The sequence below is a fragment of the Protomyctophum parallelum genome (assembly GCF_964188405.1).
Source record: "Protomyctophum parallelum genome assembly, chromosome: 6".
Classification (NCBI taxonomy): Eukaryota; Metazoa; Chordata; class Actinopteri; order Myctophiformes; family Myctophidae; genus Protomyctophum; species Protomyctophum parallelum.
The window spans coordinates 27,812,500-27,833,289 of record NC_139701.1 but is presented as its reverse complement, the minus strand read 5'-3'; the positions used below and the strand labels follow the sequence as shown (position 1 = coordinate 27,833,289).

The 20,790-nt window shown below is 39.7% G+C and overlaps 2 protein-coding genes across 5 annotated transcripts in view; one reads left to right on the top strand and one right to left on the bottom strand.

The window, feature by feature from the left end:
* Window positions 1–1,583: 1,583 nt before the first annotated feature.
* mpl (MPL proto-oncogene, thrombopoietin receptor) lies at window positions 1,584–8,831 on the top strand. Of its 2 annotated transcripts, none has more exons than XM_083767060.1 (12): window positions 1,584–1,747; window positions 2,360–2,480; window positions 3,149–3,318; window positions 3,456–3,634; window positions 3,809–3,962; window positions 5,141–5,252; window positions 5,897–6,063; window positions 6,350–6,492; window positions 6,577–6,736; window positions 7,123–7,204; window positions 7,457–7,544; window positions 7,965–8,831. In XM_083767060.1, exons 1-12 carry the CDS (start codon window positions 1,636–1,638, stop codon window positions 8,433–8,435), a joined length of 1,959 nt encoding a protein of 652 aa, XP_083623186.1. In that variant the 5' UTR covers window positions 1,584–1,635; the 3' UTR covers window positions 8,436–8,831. The 2 variants fall into 2 exon arrangements, with proteins under 2 accessions (XP_083623186.1, XP_083623187.1); XM_083767061.1 differs by having other exon boundaries at window positions 1,584–1,760.
* Window positions 8,832–13,883: 5,052 nt separating this feature from the next.
* The window catches only part of ddah1 (dimethylarginine dimethylaminohydrolase 1), an 86,082-nt gene continuing 79,175 nt past the window's right edge, over window positions 13,884–20,790 (bottom strand). For all 3 annotated transcript variants that reach the window (XM_083767424.1, XM_083767422.1, XM_083767423.1), the window contains exon 6: window positions 13,884–16,725. In XM_083767424.1, the coding sequence (XP_083623550.1) occupies window positions 16,609–16,725 (117 nt within the window). In that variant the 3' untranslated portion in view covers window positions 13,884–16,608. The remainder of the gene's footprint in view (window positions 16,726–20,790) is intronic.

The window sequence follows — 20,790 nt, the reverse complement described above, 5'->3', positions numbered from 1 at the left end:
TCAAGTAGAATTAATGGTTATCAAAGCAAAATTACCAGTTTGTAGTGGAGAAAATGTGTGTAAATTGAGTACTATAAATTCTATTTTGGATGCAGACATCCTGTGAGCCCAAACGACCCCTGTGTGTGGGCACGTGCACTCATTAGTTAATGAAAACATTACTTCCATTACATTTGATGCCGGAGATGGACAAATCAAATTATGTGATGGTTTACTAGTATGTGTTTTTCTTAAATACAGTACATAACAGAAAACGATTATTTTGAATGAATCGTTTTAATATTTCTTCATACCGCCTGAGTTGTTATTGATGGTGCTGATGTTGGAAGTGAGGGGGGAGGGGGCTATTTTGTTTTTGTCAGACAAAGTGTGGAAATGACAGAACTAAACCACAGCCGGGGGCAACAGGGGGCCTGTGGAGTCCAGGAACACCAGCTTCACTCCTGCTGCTCTGGGCTGATCTGACAGAGGGCTTCCTCCTGAAACCAACCACCAGCACACCACTGTCTGTCAAACAGGCTCTTGCTGGGGCAGTTTCCTGGCAGGAAGCCAATTTACAATTTAGGCATTTAGCAAACGCTCTTAATCCAGAGCGACTTACAATAATCAAGAACAAAAGCATGGGAATACATCACAAAAGCATTTATCATAAAACATGCGTAAGCTAAGAAAGTAACAGTGGAATATCTATATTATGAGACTATACATATAAACTATATATATATATATACTACTATGCTATACATATGTACTATGGCGTGCTATGACTATATACAATGCAATTATAGTGCCGTCTACATAACATGCTATAAGTCTGTATCAGATGCTATCTAAGTCTACAGAAATGCTATCTAAGGGGGTAGGGTAAGTGCTATGGGCCATGATGGAGTCTAAAAAGGTGGGTTTTCAGACTACGGCGGAAGATTGGGAGTGATGCTGCAGCCCTCACCCTCACATATACAGCCTGCAGGGCCAGGCTGTATATATAGACATACACATACTATGTTTGCACAATAATATTGTGCAGAAAGAGATACTCATGATACTATATTATAGTATCAGTAGAGTAGAGATGTATGCAGACATACATTACTGTATAGGCATTAGCTTGCAAACATTCACACACTCACTCACTTTAAAGGCCTATTCATACTAGTTTTAGGTGATGAGGTGACCACCGCGTTTCGATGGTCACCTCATGAATAGGCCTTTAATCATTTTGAGTGATTATCTGGACTGGCACTTTTGGACACAGACGGTGTCTAGTTATTCAGATGCTATTGTATGCCATTGTAATATGAAATTCATGAAATATACAGCTGTACTGTATATTGATCCAGCTTTTGTGAGTTCTCTTTTGTGAGGTAGGGCAAAATTGCCCTATACTACCACCACCACCACCACCACTGCTCTCGTTTTGTTTATGTCTCAATCCACACAAAACACACTTCCTGTGCAAGCACAACACATCAGATATGTCCAACCCCTCATCGCTAGCCACGTCCTTCTTTGCCAGCTCACAGTGATACACCAACTCACACATCAGAATAAATTTGCTTAGAAAACATTCACACTTTTCTCGAGGTTGAAGTACTGCAATGGGCTAGGATACATTCACCTGTACTGTCCCGAGCCATGGACTTACCCCCCAGTTGCCTGGTTGTCCTTCTCAGCCTGTGGATACATGTGGGCTGCACGTCTGGGATGCATCCAGAGGAGGGAGCTGTCCCTCACCTGTCCAGGCAAGGTAAGACATTGTGGTGAGTGTGTTATATTGTAAAAAAAATTGTTTACACTCAGATTGGACCAAATTAATTGTCAGAATAAGAATAACAATGACCATCAGGTATTAGTAGGATGTTAAATCAGTTACGTAATAACTGTGTTGCCTGACATGTTGACAAAAAGATGAAAAGGTGTTTATAGTCATTTTGATAATAAAATGTGATTGATTAATTGATTACAGTACAGACAGTAGCCTACAATTATGAAAGTAATGCTACAAGGATAACACAAAAAGCCCTGAGGGGTTGTTTTCATTGTGGTCCTACAGTGTTTTATTTGACGGACTACAGATTATAATAATAGTACACAGAGTATAAATTATGCTTGTTCTTTTGAAATAGCCCACAGAGGTACCTTGAGAACAGGATCAATTATTTTGCTACCATGATTGATTATATATATATTACCTACGATAAGGATGCATTACAGGTGAACACAAGATTTATGAATGCCTTTTCTGTGTTTATTCTGTGATTAAAATATTAGCAATAACATTGCATAATTTGGTTGAATAGACTTGACAAATGTTCTCTAATACCGACTCTGCATGTGTCATTTGTGACCTTCTGAGCAGATGTTTTGCTCTTGGAAGGCGACAAAATTCCTAAATGTTTTACCAGGACAGAAGATGATTTCACCTGCTTCCTTGAGACACCAGATAAAAAGTCATACGAGTTCTACTACATGATTGATGAGTATGTAATTCATTATTTTTCAATACAGTTTAGTTGCATGGCCATAAAACATTTAGTTTGTATTTGTATAAGAGAACATAATGACTATATGAAAGGCATATACAATGTATGTAGAGTCGATGATCACATGGGGAGTTGTCGAATTTGCCAGAGTGAGATGATATACTATATATGTGTGCAAAATGCCTGTATGGAGACCATCGGGACAAACTTAGTCGCCGAGAGGCTAAAGCGGGGGAAATGTTTACCTGTCAGACTCGCTGCTTGTAATGAAATCACTTCTCCAAGATCGATGTGTTTTATTACAGTTTAAAACACATCAGAATAAAGTGCATAGTGCGACGTGCAAATGACTTATAGGTAGCATAGCGTTGTATTTGCGTTCATAAAGCGATGCTGCGGTCAACAAAGTTGGACTTCTCCCCGTTCAGCTATCAAGTTCTGGATTCCCAAAACATACTACGTACGGTTATAGTATCACCACCTCCTCAACAGGGCCCAAATTCAGTATGTGAAACCGAGCTTTAGCACATAAAACAAATCCAGAACCTGTGAAATGTGCTTTGTGGCACGACACGAAGTTTGATTAAGTAAAGTTCTTAGTAGTCAAGAAGAGCCATTTGTGTCTGTGTTGCTCATGTCAGCATTGTGTGACGTCCCCTGTCCAGAGAGAAGAGGTGTAATCTGAGCATCCAGAGGACAGAGGAGGGGACATTCCTTCATGTCTGCTCATTCCCTCCTTCTGACATCTACCTGTTTGTCTTCATACACCTAACTGTAGTGGACACCAGCAGCAACACCACCTTGTACACACGCACCGTCAGTGTGGAGGACCATGGTAAGAACACCAACACACGCATACACACATAAACCACAGTCCAGGCCAGGGTGGTGTGAATGATAGAAAAGCAAATGGTCTTGCTCAGTGGGTTATGTAATTAATTTAGACCCTTTCCAATGCTTGCGTCTCCTTAGTTCTTCTGGATCCACCTGTGAATGTGTCTCTACGCCACACAGACCAACCAAGGCAGCTGCAGATGGAATGGCACATGGCCAAGGCGTGGGAAAACAAAGTACACTATGGGATACGATACTCGTCCAAGAGCCTGGGAGAGAAAACTGAAGAGCGTATTAAAGTTGATAAACACAAGTTTGTAAGTTGTTTTTTTATACTCGCAAACAGTATAGGCCTACTGTTGCTTATCTATATGGAGAGGGGATAATTGGTTGCATTGGTCTACAGATCAGAGGATTGGTTATTTCATTGATCTGTAGTACTATATGAGTTAAACTAAATCAATAATAATGAATTGTGTTTGCAATTGTAGAGAGATGAGAGGAAGCAGGTCTACACACTGGCATCCCTGGAACCAGGAGAGCTGCTGCATGTCCAAATGAGAGTCAAACATGGCTATGGAGACAACACAGGACACTGGAGCCACTGGTCACAGCCTGCGTATGCAATTGTACCCCAATGTGCAGGTGTGTAGGGCAGGCCTACGTGTGAAAGAAAGAAAGTGAAGAGTGTTACGACCATAGACTGTAAAAAATATGGACAAAGCGTTTCCCGGGTCTAACATGAATGCAAAATGAAGCCTGTCAGTCCTTGAATTGTAAGTCACCATCTTTCTAGATCCGTTTGGGCCCAGCTGGCCCATTGGCTGGCCCAGACAACGAGGCGGGACTTCCCCCCTTCTTCTTCTTCATTGGTTTTTATTTTGACTCGAGTGGGTGGGGGATCCCGTTCATAGACTGTAACGGTAGCCACGCCCCTCAGAACATGCGCGACTTTATGGTCATTTTTTTTTATAAATGGGACCATAGTTTTCCAAAAAGAATATTATGACATTAGAAATGAGACTTTAAACTAGTGACTGGAAGCAAAAAGTATTCATGACCATGTTTATTAAGGTAATACAGTCTAGGTGAAGTTGGGCCCAAATACATGGACTTCTATGGGGCTATGGGTTTTTTTTGGGCCATAGCTAGGGCCTGTTTATATACTTAACAGGCCATTATATGAACTTTCAGGAAATCCCGATTTCCTTGTGGCTTCACAAAATATCTGTCTGACTGCCCCCCTGGTTACGACCTTATATGGAGTCTAGAGGTTAAGGAGTAATGGCAACAAAAAAAATATGTACATTTCTTGTTACCAACGTTGAGGTTACAGAAACTGAAATATAACTGAAAGTATAAATGTGGAAAGCCTATGCCCTATAACTTCGGGGTGGCCAATTAAGGCCAAAACAAAACTACTCCAATACCTGAAAACGAATCAAACTAAACTACAGCAAGCAAAACTAAAATGACTAACTAAACAAACATGCTCTAAAAGGGTCTAAAAGAAAATGGCAGCACACCCCCACCAAGCTTCCCTACTGAATTGATACAATAGAATATGGTTTAAAATACTACAGTTAAGTTTAATTACTAGCAACCTAGATTATAATTTGTCACCTTTTAAGCACTCAGCAGCATAAGGCATGGAACACAGCCTACAGACAGTAACACTAGCTACAAACAAAAAGGGTCAGCATTAGAGGTGACAGATGGCAAACAGGCTGACGAGGGTTAAGGCACAAAAATAAGGCCACATAGGGCCGTAACATAGAGGAAGAGGCAAAGACAGATACAAATATGTGACAATCCTTTTTCAGATGATATTTCGTTGATGTGCTACACCGTTGACCTGGAAAATATCACCTGTCAGTGGAATGAGAACAACTATAGGAAGTCAACCTACAATCTCTTCTATAAGATAGGTCTAAGGTACTGTATAATATGGTAAATGATTTTCACTGTATAATATGGTAAATGATTTTCACTGACACTGTACACTGCAGTGTACAGTGTCAATTTAATCCTGCGTGTAAAAACATTGACACATTAGGATCCATTTTTACACTTTGAGTTAATTTAAAGAATGTGCAAATGATTACACTAACAGCAATGATTGCCATCGGAATCTTTAACTTAACACACTTGCCGAGTGTTTTTATAAGTAGCGGGGGTGTCCCCATTTCTCCAGCTCTCTAGTAAACACAATTTCAGGTTGGGTAATTGTATCCAATGTGGAGAGAGAATTTATACAGGATACAGGATGAACTAGGAAATGATGTAAATTATGAAGTGATGAAAAAAAATGCTAAAATTGCTCTCAAACTTGAGACATGGAGAGATGGGGAGACTCTGATCAGACAACATATCATATCATAATAGTGTTGTTCAGTTCAAAACTTCAAAATATCACTTACACACTCTTTAACACTCAGTATTAATTTGCAGTGTATTATTTTCTTAATGAGTATTAATTCCCTCGACTATGATATTGCGGTGCCATGTTCCCTTTCTTTTGCCTCCATCTTCCTGATCACTCCGTTGAATCCTGTCCAAATTCAACGTACTTCACACAGTGATACATGTGGCTGGAGAGAATGCTTCATAAATGACAACTCTAGTGCTGTCTGCCGTTTCCATGGAGACCAGTCCGGGGACATTTGGGTCAAGCTCAGCGGTGGGCCGGGTCCAGATCCCCTCGAGAGAACCTTCTACTCACAACCCTTCACTCTCAACAGCAGCAGTGAGAAACACACACACACACACACACACACACACACACACACACACACACACACACACACACACACACACACACACACACACACACACGTCACACACACACACACACACACACACACACACACACACACACACACACACACACACAAAAATCACAATTTAAAGCTGTGGTTCCCAACACTTGAGATTTTCAAGTGGGCCCTGATCCAGAAAAGTTTTATACTATTTAAATTGTGTCAATGTACATATAGATAGACAATCTGTATGCACCTCTGTATCCACCTCAGTAAAAACAACAGCGCCAGGGTACTTGAAGGACATACTGGAGAGCAGAAAGTTGTGCTTGGCATGGGAAGCCCCTCTTCTTGTCCTGTCGGCTCACCTGCAGTACCAGATTCGCTACCAGCCTGGAGAGGGTGGGACATGGATGGTAAGGTCATTCACATCCTCCTCAGCAATGACATTTGAATCCTTAAAGAACAACTTGCCTGCTGACCTTTACCTCTGTCTTCAGATGGTCTCCCTGAAGGGTCCAGAGACCCAGACATGTCTGGAGGTGCCAACGGGAAGTCATTACATTATCCAGGTCAGATCTCAGCCCAACGGGTCCTTCTACTCAGGACATTGGAGTAATTGGTCACATGCAATCACTGGAGATATTCCCAGTGACATAGGTAGGCATAATGCAATCACTGGAGATATTCCCAGTGACATAGGTAGGCATAATGCAATCACTGGAGATATTCCCAGTGACATAGGTAGACATCCGTACAACCCGTACTAACCCGTACCGCTTTATTCAAATATCAGGATATTAGGTCCTGTACTGTACTGCATACTTGCTACTGCTTAAGGGAGACAGTTATTACTAATCTATTCTATATTGTTTTGTTATGCACATAAACTAGTAAAACATATGGACAACAAATCTGAATAATGTGCTTTAGTATTAATTTCATAATATATTTGGTAATGGGAAATGCAATCTGGAAAACCATTCCATACAAAAAAAATGTGTTAGTCTTGAGAGATTAATGGAAATGATAAATGATTTGTCCAGATTCCTACCTCATCCTGTGCATTCCACTCATGATGATGGTTGTGGCTGTTGTCTTCATCTCCTTGTTCCCCAGATACCTCAGGTACAGTAGGACATGTGACAGTACATTCAATATCTTGTTTGGACTATGTCCTATTGAAGCTTGATTTATACTTTACCATACCATGGTGTCCTGTCACACACAGAAAAGTGATTAATTTATGTTATTCTGACTTGGTTACCATCATACTAATGTACGTATTGTATACTATAGAGTATAATTTAGCCTTTACATTCAAACAACTTGCTTGAGAAGTTTTCTTACATTTCTTACATCCATTTCTTGTTTCCTCAGTAAAGTCAAGCTGTATCTGTGGCCACCTGTCCCCAACCTTGACAAAGTCCTACAAGGCTTCCTGACAGACATCAACAGCCAAACATGGGTAAATCATTGAACCACGACACAATACTAATCATAAGGCCATACGACCAACTATAAAGAACATTGAGTAGTGAACTCAACAATCAACATACATTCAGTCCTATTAAATTACCAAAAAAGCACTCAATAAAGACACAGCTGGGAACCCCAGGTGGTCTCAATCAAGGCGCATGGGAGAGACTGAGTAGGCCTTGAGAAGTGAGAGGCAGGACATTTGCGTGGAAAAAATGGGCACACTGTTAGTGTTACATGAAGGGCATGACATGGGAAGGGCACACAGCGCAGAGGCCATGATCGTGGCAGAATGGCTATTATATCATTTCTGTCTTTATAATTAAAATCATCATAATTGTCAACATTCAACGTCACAGGAATTTAGCAGCAATTTAGAAATGAACAACTTGTGTGTTGCTTTCTGCAGAATCCTCCCTCCACCGCCAAGCAATGCTTAGAAGAGACGGCAGCATCTGTGGTGGAGCTCATATCTGAGGAGGATCCCACCCTGTCAGGGGATCCCGCCCTGCTCCTGTGCCCAGGGCCAGACACCAGTGAGGCGAACCAGGTAGAGGGGAGACCTCCTCAGGTCGGACTGGAGGTCAGTTCAGACTATGTGACACTGAACACAGAGAAGACTGTCCCTAACACATACATATATGAGCACGTTGATGACTGCAGAGGTCTGGGGCTGAGAAACAACAGGGTCTTCCCAACAATGTGCCACCATTCCTGCGCGAGTATATCTTTCCACTCAGACTCCTGCACAGACATTCTCAACCAGTCCTATTTGCTCCTGGCTGAGCCTACAGATAGACTTGACTATCGGGTTGCTGCCACTAGGGGGACAGGAAACCTGTACACCAATCTGGAGGACATGACCAATAATAAGGGGTAATTGTATAATTCATTGTATGGCATACTATGTAAAATACTAGCCAATCTGCAACCTCACAAAGTGTCACGAGTCACGACACAGCACATTGTGAGCGTGTAGATCATCCAATACATTACCTGAGCCTCATACAATTTGGGAAGGTTATGATTCACCAATAAATGTGTAGGCCTACTATAGCCTATTTGTATTATTCTCGCCTCAATAACTGTAACAAAAACCCATCTTTGCCTCAATAATAAGGCCTACCATATATTTCAAAAACTGGAGAACAGGATGGGTCAGCAAAGGTATCCATAACGAGACATGAAGTAAACTGCACATGAATAGACTAAAACATGACAGTGCCTTTGCATTTTTACTTTCTTCTTTTTTCTATGTAAAGATGTGAAAAACAATGCTCTTCAAGGGTTCTAGATAAAATCTACTACTAGTGGGGTTCCGTCTCCATGTTAAATTTAGTTGTCATTTACAACTCATGTAAAAGTTTCACTTTCAGTACTAATTTGAAGGTGAGGGTCTATAGAACCATTTTGGTTCGAGTGGCAATCACCAAAATAAAATAATTGGCCTATAGGGGGCGTCAGGTGCCAACCCCCATCAGCCCTACCAAAATATGTAAACTGTTGTAACTTTTGATTACATTATACAATCTGAACATATGATATATGTATGGATTCACAATCAGCAGTAGTATTTGGTACTTAAACCTTATTACACATATAATATTTGTTTCCACCCAGTATTGGTGTAAATCCACAAAAATAGCAGGAAAAACGAGCTAAAAACTAGTAGTGGGGTCCCTTGACAGACCGTCATTTACAACTCAACAAAAGTTTAACTTTCACTTCTAAATTGTAGATAATGACCTATAGAGCAATTTTAGTTCGAGTGGCAAGTCTACAAATTAAAAAATATAAATATTTTGCCAAACTTCCAAAATGGCCAAAATCGAAATTATATTTATTAATCTGATATAGAAACAAAATAAAGATGGCTGCCAATGTACATTGAATTACTACATTACGCCTAACTTCTATCCTGTTGAACCTAGAATGGTGATGTTGGTGCCTTTACCTATGTTATCATGAATGACTAATTCTACATATAATAGGACAATATATAATATTTCACACAAATGAGACAATGCAGTACATATGTGGGGAACTAAAGTTAGATATTGGAATATAATACACCACTCCTGTGTTATATTTGTTTATTTTATTTAATTAGTTATACTATGTACTGCCACTATAGGGGGCAGAGTAGCAGGTGTGTCTTAATTGTTCAGACTTGGTAGCTTGTTAGTTATAAGACTAAGCATACTGCAGAAGAGCATGAGCTGCACTGATTGCTCTCTTGTGGTATTGATATTTTGAAGGTAAGCAAAAAAGTTAAACACGTCATGAAGGATCCTAAAGTGTTTTTTTATGAATATGGATAGTCATGTGGGATAAGTGGCCAAAGTACTACATCCCAATAGTATGAGCTAGCATTAACCAAAGTAGCCTGTAGCTATAGCACAGACTAAAACTAAAGGCTAGCTACAGTATAGCAATTATGCTGAGGAAGAAATTGTGTTTTCATTATTTTCATTATTATGGTAAATGTGAATGTAGCTATATGCACTGCTGACTGTTTTATTGTATTAATATGTTGAGGCAAACTGTTAAATACAAAAGTTATATAATAATATAGTAATATAATAATATAATATTTTCTATATTTTGTCATGATATGACCCTAACAGAAAACTAAACCTGGATAAAGTATTTGTCTGTTATGGCTGGGACAACGAAATGGCAGTTGTGCATTTTGTGCCAAAAGCAAACTGAGGAAAGACTTGTTTGCCCTCTTGCAAATCCAGTTGCCAGTCGTAGAGAAGGAGCCTACACAGACATCATAGGCCTTGCAAGTCAGTTCAGAGCAATTGACACTTCTCCCCACCCAGACGTTGAACTTCCAGATGCAGAATCCATGAAGCTAAATCGTGCATCCTGGCATACAACTTGTCCGCATCTTTACAGGGCAACAGCACTTGACAGTGCAAAAAAAGGCATTCTGGAGGTGCTGTGGCATTGGCAAGAAGATCATGCCGGACTGGTGCACCTGTTAATCGTAATAAATATCTCTTTTGTGGTAAAGAAACATATGCAGCAGACCATTCATTCCAGAAGGTAGAACTCACCCAAGAGATAAACGACAAGGCAGTTGCGCTGGGAGAAGACCGTATCGTGGCACTCCATGACTATCCATATTCATAAAAAACACTTTAGGATCCTTCATGACGTGTTTAACTTTTTTGCTTACCTTCAAAATATCAATACCACAAGAGAGCAATCAGTGCAGCTCATGCTCTTCTGCAGTATGCTTAGTTTTATAACTAAAAAGCTACCAAGTCTGAACAATTAAGACACACCTGCTACTCTGCCCCCTATAGTGGCAGTACATAGTATAACTAATAAAATAAAATAAACAAATATAACACAGGAGTGGTGTATTATATTCCAATATCTAACTTTAGTTCCCCACATATGTACTGCATTGTCTCATGTGTGTGAAATATTATATGTATTTTGTTTTTATACAATTAGTCATTCATGATAACATAGGTATAGGCACCAACATCACCATTCTAGGTTCAACAGGATAGAAGTTAGGCGTAATGTAGTAATTCAATGTACATTGGCAGCCATCTTTATTTTGTTTCTATATCAGATTATTCAAAACATTAATATTTGAAATCCAGTTGATTCCTCACACAGGAATAACTTGATATAGCAAGAAAAACAAAGAAAAAACAGCAATATAAGAAAATTAAGACATTTTTCAAATAAACATAATTCCGATTTTGGCCATTTTGGAAATTTGGCAAAAATATATATTTCTTTAATTTGTAGACTTGCCACTCGAACTAAAATTGTTCTGTAGGTCATTCTCTACAAATTAGAAGTGAAAGTTAAGCTTTTGTTGAGTTGTAAATGACGGTCTGTCTAGGGACCCCATTACTAGTTTTTAGCTCGTTTTTCCTGCTATTTTTGTGGATATACACCAATACTGGGTGGAAATAAATATTATATGTGTAATAAGGTTTAAGTACCAAATGCTACTCCTGCTTGTGAACCCATACATATCTCATATGTTCAGATTGGATAATGTAATCAAAAGTTACAACAGTTTACATATTTTGGTAGGGCTGATGGGGGTTGGCACCTGACTACGCCCCCTATAGGCCAATTATTTTATTTTGGTGATTGCCACTCGAACCAAAATGGTTCTATAGACCCTCACCTTCAAATTAGTACTGAAAGTGAAACTTTTACATGAGTTGTAAATGACAACTAAATTTAACATGGAGACGGAACCCCACTATACATTTAAAAAGAGAGAATGATAGACTTCTAATACAACTTTGTGTATTGCTGATACAACAGGCAAGGTGTTATTTTCCAACAGAGACACTTCAGATGATAACTAGTGTAAAACGTGTTGTAAATGGCCCAGGCCAGCCTAGCGGTCCGGGCACCTAGGCTGGTAATCCAGCCTGACGCCGCGTTGCCGGTTCGAGTCCCAATCCCAACGACCTTTGCTCATGTCACCCCAAATCTCTCTCCCCATTTCCTGTCACACTATAAAAGCCCCCAAAAATATCAAAAATCACACCAGTGTGAACCAAGTGGTGCAACTCCCATCTATTGGTTCTCTGTATCGTTCCAATTTGTATCATTCCAATTTCTTCTCTGTATCGTTTCAATTTCTTCTCTGTATCATTTGCGTCCAGCAGGTGGCTGCAGCCATGTCACATACTTCTCTCGTTCCATGCTCACACACGTACACACACACACACACACACACGTACACACACACACACACACACACACACACACACACACACACACACACACACACACACACACACACACACACACACACACACACACACACACACACACACACACACACACAACAGGCACACGGACATTGTAAGCTGGATGTAGAAGTGGTTTGCACCACTTAAAAACAAAAGTGTTGTAAATATACTGTATACTGATGTTAGTACCTGTGCAATGGACCCTTTTCACAGCAGACATTCCAATGGGTGAATGCAGCTCACGGCGATTACGTTTATGGTTGTGTGCATTTATTTAGCTGTTAATGTGTATGTATGTATGTGCATTAACTACACATGAGCTGTCCATAATGGCATGCACCAACGCCTAAATGAAACACAGACCGTTATTGTAATATTGTAAGTTCTTATTATATTACCTTTAGCCGTGCTTACCTGTCAAAATGTTGGATGAGAAAGGGCCTATAGAAGTTCATTAAGACAATGCCTAATTTCTTTTCCTCTTTTGTTTGGGATATATGTGGATAATATATATACCCATTTAGCAACCTAATTAATTAATGAGCTAAGATACCATACATATTATGTACAGCAATGTTATGGGCCCAATCTTCTTATGACCTGTATATTTTGTATTTATACTCTATACTGTAATGTTACTATCTTTCCTTTATTGTATACAAATCTATTAAAGTATTTCTGGTTGTAATATGCAGTAATATACAGTGCATGTTTTCAGTACAATTACACTTTTTCTCAAGCTCCTGAAGCCCCCTTGAAGTACCAGCTTTAGTCCTGAAAGGACACACGGACATGACTGTACAGAGCTACGTATCATTGCAGAAATAGTATTGTTTCCAGGGCTAGGCAGCATACAGTAGGCCTGTCCATGACATGCCCCAACCGTTGGAATGAAAAATGAGAGGCGCAGTTCAGGAGGTGTTAGTCAGGCTCAAATATGACTTTTAAAAATGTATCATAAAAAAGAAAAGAAAAAAGGTGGTTCAATTTGGATTAAAAACTGCTCAATTAAATGGAACAGATAAGAGCTATCTGCTTGAAAATGTGTCTTAACATTTTGGACACACGATGGCAGTACAGTTCAACTAGTTCCAGGAGGACGGCCCATAGAAACATTACCATAATACAATGGACCTCAAAGATAGTCCTGGCCAAAACCCTGATTAAGCCTCAAAGTCGACTGATGGACAAAAGACTTCTTCAGGTCAGACTGAAGAAGTCTTTTGTCCATCAGTCGACTTTGAGGCTTAATCAGGCTTTTGGCCAGGACTAGACTAAGCTGTGGACATTGCTCTGCATGTGCCCTTATGTCTCTATGTATGTAACTGCATTTTTATTTCAGTTTTTGTGTTATGTCAAATGTGTGTACGGTATATGTGTTGCATACCAGGCCACTGGGCCGCAAGACAAATTTCAGTGCGAACTGACGATATAGTGCTATATCATATATCATATCATATCGATATATATTTTTCCTTCATTTTAGCCCAATGCAGTCAGCCTAAATGAATGAATCAGAATCAGTTATATTCTGAGGGTTGGAATACATTTAAACCAGGAACATCACCACCAAGTTTGATGTTACAAGTACCTTTATTATTATACAAAGTGGATGAAAAGCTGAGAGGATGTAGAGTCAGAGAGCTGAGTTACCAGTTGTGTATGTATGACAACCAAGAGACCTGAGTCAGAAAATGGACAATCACATCAGCAACATCAAGTACAACAATAAGATGATGGAACATGATCAATGTCAATCAAAGCTATTTTGGCTGCAAACTGGTTTAAGGCTGGCTCGACAAACTAATTATGCACAGCTTTGATAGCAAACGAAAAGATTAAGACGATCAAACTAAACTGGATGAGAAAGAGAAATAAAGAAAAATGTGGTGTGTGGTGTTCCCACGTTAACACAAAATACATCTATAAGATATTTAAGCTCCCGTTGAGAGCTTATAGATTGGCTATTTTCTGTGACGCATCGTACGACAGAGAATAAATTAGGAATAATTCTGTGAGCTTTAGAGCTGGATACACTGCAACTATTGTATCACCGTCCATCCAGCCAAGGACCTCCTGTAAAATATACAGCTAGTGTCACAAATTATGCTCTTTAATGGCAGACCCTCGCATCCAACTGCCAGGCCGTATGATATCATTGTCATAAATTACCCCAGAATTGTCTATGAGGTAATAGTAAGGTAGGGGAGAGGGAGAGATAGAGGCATAGAGAAAGACAGACAGAAAAAGGCAGAAAGAGAGAAAGTTTAAGAGAGTGAATGTTTACTGGCGTACAAGCCTCTCCTCCCAAAAGGAATTCTTTCCATGTTTCATCACAGCTTGCCTGCCCATATCCCAAAGTCTATAGTGGAACAGCCCATCAGGGGGGCTGGCCCTTCTTCCACTGATGTAATTTCCTCTGCTGAAACTTTTACTGACGATCACACTGATAAACTAAATGTTTGAATGTAATGACAGTCATGTCTGAGGCTTCTCTGGCTAAGTGTCATATAGCACAGAATACACAGTGTACAGAGGCGGTAGCAGGTTCTAAACTGTGAGTCCCCAATAACAATCAACAAAAGTCACAAGGCAACTGGAGAAGCTCATCCGACGTACTTCAAAAAATGCTATTGGTAACAATCATTATGAACACCCATTATCACGGTTAGAAATAAGTGCTTAGGTGTTCAGTAGTTTAGGATAAACAATCATTATTAATGCAATAAGTAATATGTGATGAAAGAGCACATCACGGGTGTCACGTGTCAGTAGCAATACTGTATGTTCATTAATACTGTAATTGATTACAACAATATCTTCATTAGGTGGCATGGCACATGGGTAGTTTGGCCGGGTGCTCCAACAAACGTATGTTCATGGAGTTGGAGAACTTTAGCAATAAGCGGAATAGGGGAGATAGCGTGTTAGTTTCCCTGCACGCTTTATGCCCTCCCAGTTAAACTCCTTTACTGTCAAGCAATAAGGAGCGACTGGCGACTAAACATGTTGTTGTCTACACCATCCCAGAACAACAAGTAGGGGTGGGAAGTTACAATGACTATACACAGGGTACACAATGACTAAATTGGGGCAATTCTTATAAAAATATCTTATTAGCTGATCACTAAACTAAATCATAATGTTCATCATAATGTTGCTGTGAGGGAAAAGCTTGAAAAAATAAAGTCAATATAGCATCATTGCCATGCATTTTTGAAAATACAATAGGGTTTAAATTATTTTCCTATGCTGAGGGCCCGGGGTGCCTTTGGATACCGTAAAAGATCATGACAACTGTTATATAGGCAAGTGGATGGGTTCCATTTTGAACATTTTTCTCAAAATTAAAAGTTGCGAGCCACAGGATAAGAGCCCCAATTAAATAAAAAATATACAGTAGCATAATATGTTGGTTGTAAATATTATATATTTACAGCTTGTGTAATACGGTACTGTATACTATATACAGTGCTGTTTTTTTGTCTATATTTGTGTTAGTTATATACTTCATAAACTTAGCACAATGCCTACACTGCTGTACTGTATATCTTCACAGAAAGACAAATCATCTATCAAATAGGTCCATCTGGTTTAATTTCTCCAGGGTTCTACATGGTTGTGTTAAAGGGTTGTAAACATTGACCATTAAGGACAGGGATTAATTAATAGGGTTTAGGCTCTCAATAATTATGTCAGGATGGTTGAGATGGGTTCCTGCTCCTCCTACTGCTCATAACTCAGATTAAATTGTAATTAAAATAAGTTGAATTGCTCCCAGGCCAATTGCGGGAGGGAAAAAAAGTGTTTCTGTCAGCTAAAGTTAGTATTCTTTGACTGTTGTCATTGGCATCAGCATGTCTTAACATGGAGAGCAACTAAAACACATAACCAAAGTGCCTCTTCCACTTGAATGGAAAATCCATACCACAATATAGATGACTCAACAGTGAAAAAGACTAACTTTAGACTAACCATCCTCAACTTTCCACTGTAGGTATAACCACTCCAGGCTGGGATTTCCCAAAACATGTTACACAAAGATCATCTTTCTCCCATTGCAACCAAAGACACAATGATTTAACTTATAACTCATTACCTTCTTGAATAATTTCTAATAGCATTGAACGTTTATTGGATTGTGTTCATGAATTTGGAACAGTGTGGAGAAAGTTGGCCATTTTGACAAAAGCTTTTAAATGCATCCCCAGCAGCCAAAGTGCCGATCCTTTACCAAAATGGTTGGGAAACCGTGGCAACCCTACTGCAGGTGGAATGTATTGAGAGACCCGCCTGTGAGCATACTCAGATGTTTGCCTTTTTGTTGATCAGTACGGAGCAGCAGGTGAGAGCTCCATCCACTTTAACCTTTTCCAGGTTGGACACAGGTATAAGCATGTGGTCCTTCAACTTCTCAAACACCTGCAGGGACAAAGACATGACTGTCAGAGACCTTCGGATGGATTTTGCATTTGTTTCTCCATTACTGAACTAATCTGAATAACTGGCTAATGCTGCATTGTTTGAATCACTACCGTATATTTGGTTAGAATTTTAGAATCAATGTATGCTTTAAAATACATTTATTATGCCATAATGTAACTTTCAAGCCAGTTGATTTTCATACTGCTGAATGAATGGATGGAATCCAATGGCTTCCTCAAAAATTAAACAAACCACTTTTGTCGGCAGTAATGTCAAGAATAATGTGAAATGTAGTTAATGGCCTAAACAGACCCTGACAAAGAACATTTCAGTGCGATAATACTTCCGGGACTTTAGAATTAGATTATTCTCATTCATATTAGCAGAATCTAGAGACTTTTACCCTCATTAATATAATTTATATACAAAGACTCCAAGTCACAAGAACCACTTTCATTCTGATATTTGGGCATGCTATTACAGGTGAACATTTAAAAAAAAAGCTAGTAGACAAACTCACAACAAAAATGAATAGGGCTTAAGTGGTTAATAGAATTTAGAATAGAATATAGTCGCTTCCCGGGAGTATAGGCTCTTCCCATCCATATTAATACAAGAAAACAAACAAGACAAAAGCAGTTTAAAGGAAGCATTGCTCAGCACTAAATCAATCTCTTTAGGAAAGGCTGAACGGTGGCTCACTTCACAATACTGAAAGGAAAAGCCAGTTACACAACACTCATTATTCACAAAGATTGTTTAGATTACCATGACATGAAGGTAAAATATTAGGTACTGTAGCAATGCAAGCATTCAGGAAGCTATAGGGCTCTTCGAATCCCAGATAAAACAAGAAAAAAAGAAAGAAAAGAAAAAAACCATGTAGAGCTATTACGCCATGCAGTCTCAAAAGACTCTCGTTAAGCAATGTGTCACCCCATGGAGTTTCTCCAGAAGAAAACCAGTGTTTTCCTACCAGACGTCCAAACCAGAATACTTTTCTCTCAAAACCAACTTCAACTCTGCTCTGATACTGCGCTTGGAGTCTCAGCCAGGAGCACCAACTAAACAGATTCCTCTCATATGATGCAATATGGCTGACCAAAGAGCTAGTGGTGTAAACGTAATGTCTTTAATAATAGATACATTTTAATGGTGAGACTGTGTCGTGACTTGTAAAAAAGAAATTGTATCTTGTATCTGGCTGTTTGAACACAAAATACACACAAACACTAGCATACCGTTCATTTAATGAAAACAATTACCAGTTCTTCATTACTAGTATCATCATATTGGGATCAAATCAAACACATTTTCTTTCCCTAACAATTAACAAATCCATCGGTCTAGGCTAGTAGTTCCCAAACTAGGCTCTGGCTACTTTCAGCCTGATGTCCCTATTTTGGACAGGTCAATATTGTATGAATCATTCCAAAAGTTCTCATAAGTTTCCAATAATATCAAGAAAATGTGAAAATAGTAGATCTTCAAGTTAACCACGCATTGCAATGCATTGCATGTCCAAAATAGAGACACCAGGCTGAAAGTGGTTAAACTGGTAAAATAAATTGAACTGAATTTGAATTGAAATAATAATAATACAAAATTGGGCTCCCCGGCTCCCCAGTTTGAAAACCACTGTTATAGACCACAGGTTTTGCATGAGTAGAGGGTCAAGTGAGGGGAGGATAACCACTTTTCCAAATGCCACCACAACATCACTAAATCTGCAGCTGTTTACGGCACCTCCACCTCCAAAGTGTCTCTTTTTTATTGCGTCCAGCTAAGTTCTTATTACTGTGGTTGAAATTTATATGCCAGCCATGGGGGGGTTGTGGTGGTAGTGGTGGTGGGGTGCTGGATTTCACAAGGCCTTTTGTCTGCCTGCTTTCTTTATCTCCTCGCCCAGTGCTCCGGAGCCGTTGCCACCGCCAACCGCAAAGACGTCCTCAGTCCCCCTCGGTCGACCCCACCCACTCTCTTTCATGACCCCTATGCCTTTGTAAATGTGAGACTGTTATGTAACTATTTCACCGCCGAGCTAAATGTAGGCTGGAGATTGGAGCTGACACTGTTTAGAGTTGGAGAGGAGCAGGAGTCCTCCTCGGTGATTGAGATGATAAAGAGTTCCGTCCCAGGGGGAACAGTGATGCTGCGTCGCAGAGCTCTCCAGGGAACAATGTAGTACACCGTTTCCCATGCAGTGGGTCGGGACCCATTTGTGGGCCACGGACCGATTTTTTGGGGGCTGCGAGTAAATATTCCCTTTTGTCCCATTTCCTATAATATAAAAACAATATACAGTATCTTATTTCAAAAGATTTAAATGTTTCAACAAAAGGGGAGGGGGGATATGGGCGGTATCCGGAGAACTCGCCAGTTTACCAACTCGCCGTGATTAAGTGCATTTTAGTTTTACTTCACCTTCATTTAAATTGCATTGAATTGAGAGAGAGAGGATAGTTGTTTAGAGTTAACACTAGAGAAAGTTTAAACTAAACAAGTACCAAAACAATGTAATTCATTAGTAAACAATATCCTGAAATGGTAGGCCTACTTATCATTGGTATTCACATACTCAACTTTTTACCATTTAATTGCACAAAATAATTTGATCACTTTGGAAATCTGTGAGTTTGACATACTACACTGATGAAGACAGCATGTTAGCATTGATGAAGAATGTTCGCCGTGGCGACTTGGTAAACTGGTGAGTTCTCCGGTATGGGCATGGTGTGGGGGGAAAAGCAAAAATAATGACTATGTTAAAGGGACACTTCACCCTTTTTGCAAAAAAATATATGTTAATGACGTTTAGAAGCTTTAGAACACTTTCCTGGGGGGCTTTATGTATGTAATACGTGGTTTTAGATATTTTAGATTGTAGCAGTGAGTCTGTTGTCTCTGATGTCATGGACACTGGGCTCACTTCCTTCCTGGACTACATGTTGTCTCAGTAAGACAGCTCTCCCCCTATCCGCAAGGAGGAGCAGTGCACCAAAGAATTATGGGAATTGTAGTCCAGGAAGGTAGTGAGACCAGTGTCCATGACATCAGAGACAACAGGCTCACTGCTACAATCTAAAATAACTAAAACCACATATTACACACATAAATACCCCCAGGAAAGTGATTTAAATCTTCTAAACGTCATTAACATATATTTTTTTGCAAAAAGGGTGACGTGTCCCTTTAAGGGCTTAAAGGACCACTTCACCACTATTGTATTATCGTGAGAATGATGGCTTCCATTTTCACATTGCAACTTTTCAGGACTAGAAAGCCTGCAATTTCTATTAGCTTCGATTCCCCATCGATGATGTCACTGGTGGACAGGTTTCTTTCTCTCTATAATTTTTATCCCACGATTTTGTAACCCATTTTTCACCCCTGTGTCAATTATATAATGTGATCCTGGGCTCTACACACCCTCTGCCAACCTAGTCCCCATATATGGGGGACATGGGGAGAGCAACAGACTTGAACTCATGCTTCCTTCATGCCTGAGTGTCCAAGTTGCTCCACCTGATAGGGGGGAGTTTCCCTGGTTGGACGTAGCGCGTGGAAGGAACACGTTATTCCAACCAGTTCCTTTCCCCTCCATCAGGCGCCCCGACTGGCCAGGGGGAGGCAGTTTAGAGACCAGGATTACTGCATGTTTTTAAAAGTTTGTATTCCTGTTTGTGTTCCAAATATAATTATTTCAAACATTATGGTCGATACTGGTATAAATAACTAAATAAACTACGCCAGGGAATTCCCATGGTGCTTATGTTTATGTACATTATGTAAACATTGTGTACCAAACACAGCTCAGCGCTGTCATGTTGTCATCAACAGGTTATAAAATAAAGCAGCGTGATGCTTCTGGTTCCCAGGAGACATTCTAGTGTGTTTTCTTCAGAATGGGATCCAACACAAAACAAATAAGGCTCCCAGGCTGAAGACGCAGACGAACCCCATCCATTAGATGATGCTTTACCACAGCATGAAGCATATGAGATACACAAATCATTTTAGGATGTTCAAGTTCAGCTTCCCAGTTAATCCTTCTGGAAAATA

What these genes read in the sequence shown, in the direction of transcription:
- mpl (XM_083767060.1), top strand. Translation starts at nt 1,636, where the DNA reads ATGGACTTACCCCCCAGTTGCCTGGTTGTCCTTCTCAGCCTGTGGATA. An exon ending in TTCTACTACATGATTGATGA is followed by an intron (nt 2,481 to 3,148) that starts GTATGTAATTCA and finishes TCCCCTGTCCAG; the next exon opens with AGAGAAGAGGTGTAATCTGA. An exon ending in CTTCACTCTCAACAGCAGCA is followed by an intron (nt 6,064 to 6,349) that starts GTGAGAAACACA and finishes TATCCACCTCAG; the next exon opens with TAAAAACAACAGCGCCAGGG.